Source organism: Tympanuchus pallidicinctus, unplaced genomic scaffold (assembly GCF_026119805.1).
Source record: "Tympanuchus pallidicinctus isolate F22 unplaced genomic scaffold, pur_lepc_1.0 scaffold3, whole genome shotgun sequence".
Lineage (NCBI taxonomy): Eukaryota > Metazoa > Chordata > Aves > Galliformes > Phasianidae > Tympanuchus > Tympanuchus pallidicinctus.
In genome coordinates, this window is record NW_026294747.1 from 55,797,704 (window position 1) to 55,802,062 (window position 4,359).

The 4,359-nt window shown below is 54.6% G+C and overlaps 1 protein-coding gene across 1 annotated transcript; it reads left to right on the forward strand.

Annotated features, from left to right (window-relative positions):
• Positions 1-689: 689 nt before the first annotated feature.
• LOC128087206 (inositol 1,4,5-trisphosphate receptor-interacting protein-like 1) lies at positions 690-2,859 on the forward strand. The gene is made up of 2 exons (XM_052696616.1): positions 690-1,191; positions 1,534-2,859. The coding sequence occupies exons 1-2, from the start codon at positions 736-738 to the stop codon at positions 2,731-2,733; spliced, it is 1,656 nt and encodes a 551-aa protein (XP_052552576.1). The 5' UTR covers positions 690-735; the 3' UTR covers positions 2,734-2,859.
• The last annotated feature ends 1,500 nt before the right edge of the window (positions 2,860-4,359 follow it).

A 4,359-nucleotide genomic window follows, 5' to 3' on the forward strand; every position in this document is an offset into this window, starting at 1 on the left:
TTTGGCTCAGAGCACCTTCAGACCACTGGAGGCTGAGGGAGCAGTCAGCAAAGGGCCGCGTGACGTCAGGTGCGGAGATCTTGACACGACTGTCACCAGCCTTCAGCTTTGCTCCCTCTGTGGCATATCAGCACTAAGATGAGTTTTCTGCATAGTTTGAAAATTCTTACGTTTCCTGAGGAGTCACAGGACTCCAAATGAATTTCAAGGGACTGTGTATTTGGAACATAACCAGGGGTGTCACATGAGGAGCACAGCATCCATGCAACGTGTCACCCGATTTTCTTTTTGAGAAAGGCCTGGGGGGCTCCTGCTGCTCTGTACAGGGTATCCCCATGAGCCATGGCTGTGGCCGCCCAGGGCAGCTGAGGGAGAAGGGCCAAAGGGTGGGGTCGGGCTGCCCGTTTGTGACATCAGCTGGAATGCATAGCATCACAATGCAGGGGATGGCTTTAGGGCCGCTGTCAGGCAGCACGGCTGCAGTTTGACCTGGGCCATTGGTGAGTGCAGCAGCAGGGGAAGGTCGGGCTGGATGAGGGAAGTGGTGCAAACGCCGGCCCCTGTGGAAGTGCCACGGGCAGTGCTTGGAACCGTCCCTGCCAGTCCTGGCCTCGCTCCCTGCTGCCACCCAGCTCCCTCGTACCCACTGCTCCTCCCCGAGCACAGGGCCATGCAGCTGCTGGCCCCGCTCCTTCCCAGTCCCACTGAACCCCTCTCTCCCATCTCTTGCAGATCATGGCTTTGGTGCTTATTCTCGCCTTGTTGGTGAGGGCTCTTAGTGACAATGCGGTCATGCTCGAGGGCGTGCAGCAGCAGGAGGTCAATCTGCGAGAGCAGATGACACAACTGCAGCACGAGACAGAGCAAAGGATTGTGGAGCAGAGAAGGGTGGACATACCAGATCTGCTCTTTACTCAGCTGAATTACGGGAGGATCTGGTTCTGTATGGGACTGTTTTTCCTGCTCTTTTGGAACATGTGGCAGTCCGGAACAATGAACCAGCATGATGACAGCAGCAGTAAAGAGGACAGCTTCAGCAGCCAGGAGGAGGCAGCGGGGGCAGAGCAAAAGGAAGAGAAACAGGAGAAACAGGTGGAACAGGTGGAAAAGGTGGAAAAGGTGGAACAGGAGAAAAAGGTGGAGCAGAAGGAAAAGCTGGAGCAGGAGAAAAAGGTGAAACAGGAGGAAAAGGTGGAACAGGAGAAAAAGGTGGAGCAGAAGGAAAAGCTGAAGCAGGAGAAAAAGGTGAAACACGAGGAAAAGGTGGAACAGGAGAAAAAGGTGGAGCAGAAGGAAAAGCTGAAGCAGGAGAAAAAGGTGAAACACGAGGAAAAGGTGGAACAGGAGAAAAAGGTGGAGCAGAAGGAAAAGCTGAAGCAGGAGAAAAAGGTGAAACACGAGGAAAAGGTGGAACAGGAGAAAAAGGTGGAGCAGAAGGAAAAGCTGAAGCAGGAGAAAAAGGTGAAACACGAGGAAAAGGTGGAACAGGAGAAAAAGGTGGAGCAGAAGGAAAAGCTGGAGCAGGAGGAAAAGGTGAAACAGGAGGAAATGGTGGAACAGGAGGAACAGGAACAACAGGACGAGGTGGACTTCTACAGAATACCCTGGACCAGATTTATTGCAGAGCGTGCTCTTCTAAAGGCACAAGGAAGGCCGTCCAGATGCCAGCTGGTGGAGGAGCTGATGAGCGACCTCCTGCTGGCCTGCAGATTTGTCTGGTCAAACAGTTTCTATCCAATCCTGCGGTCTGCCATTGGGGTGGGCAGCGCCTTTGAAGGCTGGAGTCCCCGGGAGGAGGACACTGTGTACCGCCTGCTCGTGCCTGTGGAGGCCCCCCGCGGGCACATCTTCCACCTGGAGCTGCATGATGAAGAGGATGAGCTGGCAAGCAACCCCCGCATCCGCGTGGAACTGAAGTGCATGTGCGAGAGGGAGCAGCAGCTGGGGGACGTGCTGTGCTTCCTCCACCACCCTGTGGAAGACCTGGTCCAAAATCAGGACCCCAGCCTCCTACAGACCCTCTGCACTGACGTCTACCTGGATGTGGAGAAACTTGTCACCTGGTTCAGGGTACAGGTGGCAACAATCTGGAATACCACCCTTCAGGCAGATGCCTACAACCTAAAGGTGCTGCCCTCCAGACGCTCCTGTAAGCTCCAGCTGACAAACACCTCCAGCGGGGAAAAAATCCTGGTTGAGCTGCTGTTCGGGGTGCAGCAAGCCAACTCGGACATCTTCCTGAGCAGCCAGAACACAGAGGCCATCTTTACGCCCAGCACCATATGGCCGCAGAGCTGTGCTGTGGCGGAAGTGAAGTACTTCCAGTACTTGCTCAAGAAGGCTGGAGAGAACAGCGTCATCCAGAGGTGCCTGAGGTTCTTATCCCACACCATGGTGGGCATGGGCTTTTCCAACTATGTGCTCAAGACCCTTGTCTTCCACCTCGTGAACATCATCCCTTTGGGGAACTGGCAAAAGAGGAATTTCCTCAGTCGGCTGGAGAATATCCTGCAGTACCTGCACTTCTGCCTGAAGTACAAACGCCTGGTCCACTTCTTCATTGGCAATAAGATGATGCCTGACGAGGTTATCCTGCCGCACAGCTTCCGGACAGCCACCCCACTCAACCTCTTCCAGCACCTGGAGGACGACCCGGACGCCGAGTCCAGGGCACTGCGTGACTTCAGGGTGCTGAAAGATCGCTTCCTCAGACTGCTGCTGTTTGGACGCTGAGAGAGTTCTTTGTCTGAACTCTTCTCTCTTTTTGGCTCTAAGCTCACATGCTGTGAGCAATAAGACTCTGGCCTGTCTAGGAGGCCAGTGGTGGGTGTTGCCATGTGGCAGTCAGCACCAGTTTGTGGACAGTTTACATTTGAAAGGATTTCTTTGGAGAGAGTTTCCTGGTGGAAGATCTGGCCTGTGACCAAATGACTCCAGCTTGGTACAGGAGATCTGGGGATAGTACCACTGTATCCTGTGAAGGCAAGATGCAAGTGGGCACTTCCCTGCTCCCTCTTACCTGCTGGCAAGGCCCAGAAGATGGGAACAAAAGGAATTCTTGCTATGGTCCACAAAACAAGAAGCTGTCATTCCAACGACAGCTGACTCAACCTCTTTGGACTTGACTTCTAAGTTTGTACTGTCATCGGAAAAAGTCGTTGCTGTGGTCGTCGTCATCATCCGAACAACAACCTCCGACGGCCCAACTCTACTGAGGATCAACATCTGAGCTACGAGTTACGCTGGAGACCCAGTGGTGACTCAGTCTCTTGCCATCTACAGAGACTCCTTGCTTTTATTTCCAATCTCTTTTCCATCACCCGACCTACCTTTCCATCTCCCTAGGCAACCAGGATTCACAATAAACTGGTCGGGCCAACATTTGACCTGTTGTGTCTTAATTTCGCCGTCGTGTGCACAGATATTAAAAGAACCTCCTAAATCTCCCTCCTATAATTTGGAGCAAGACAGCCTTCGTGTGCAGAGCTCTGCTTGCCGGGAGCACCGCACACGGCAGCCATTCCCTGCTACCACACCGTGAGCAGCCGGACCCCGTGCAGCTGAAGAGGTGTCTGCACAGAGCTTCTAACAGAGACTCCTGTTACAGCTGGGCAGGGACCGCCCGGCCTCTCCGAGAGCCGCGTCCCTTTTGTTCCGGGAGCTTTGGCCTCTGCACAAAAGCCAAGAAATGCCTTGCTCAACTCAGAGCTGTGTTTGAGTGTGACCTGTGCAAGGAGGGTCTGCAGCGTCAGCCGCACAGTGCCGTGGTGAGACGGCTTCAGAATACTGCCATGACGGGAGAGTCCACCGTCCCCTGGGCAGTGAGATCTGTGCTCGGTCACCCTCAGTTTCAGAGGATGCTCTGTGATGTTCAACCAGCCTCGTGTGTCCTTTTAGGGAGGCCGAATGCCATTCTGTTTTGTCAGAACCTCTATCAGCTGGGGCAGGCATGTAAGTTCAGAGGAAAATCACAGAATTAATCAGAAAAAAAGCTTTCATGCTTGGTTCCTCCCTTCCCACTCTTGGGAATGGAAGCCCTTGACGCCTTCCCTGCCCTGGCAGTTACGCTGACTGTTACAACGGCCCTCCCGGCCCCGCGCTCTCTGCCTCAGCGCTGCCTCTCCTCAGAGGGGAGGGGAGGGCACCTGGGGCCTCCTCTCCCTCCTGCCTTTGGACTCGGCAGTTGTGGCCGCAGTTTGGCCCGTCAGGGAAAGGGCCGGCAGCCAGCGCAGGGAGACGGGGAGCCAGAAAGCTTAGGATCCCAGAATCACTCAGGCTGGAAAGAGAATTGCGATCCCCGCGCGCAACCGCTCCACACCATGCCCACTGCCCACCTCCCTCAGTGCCACATCTCCAAGG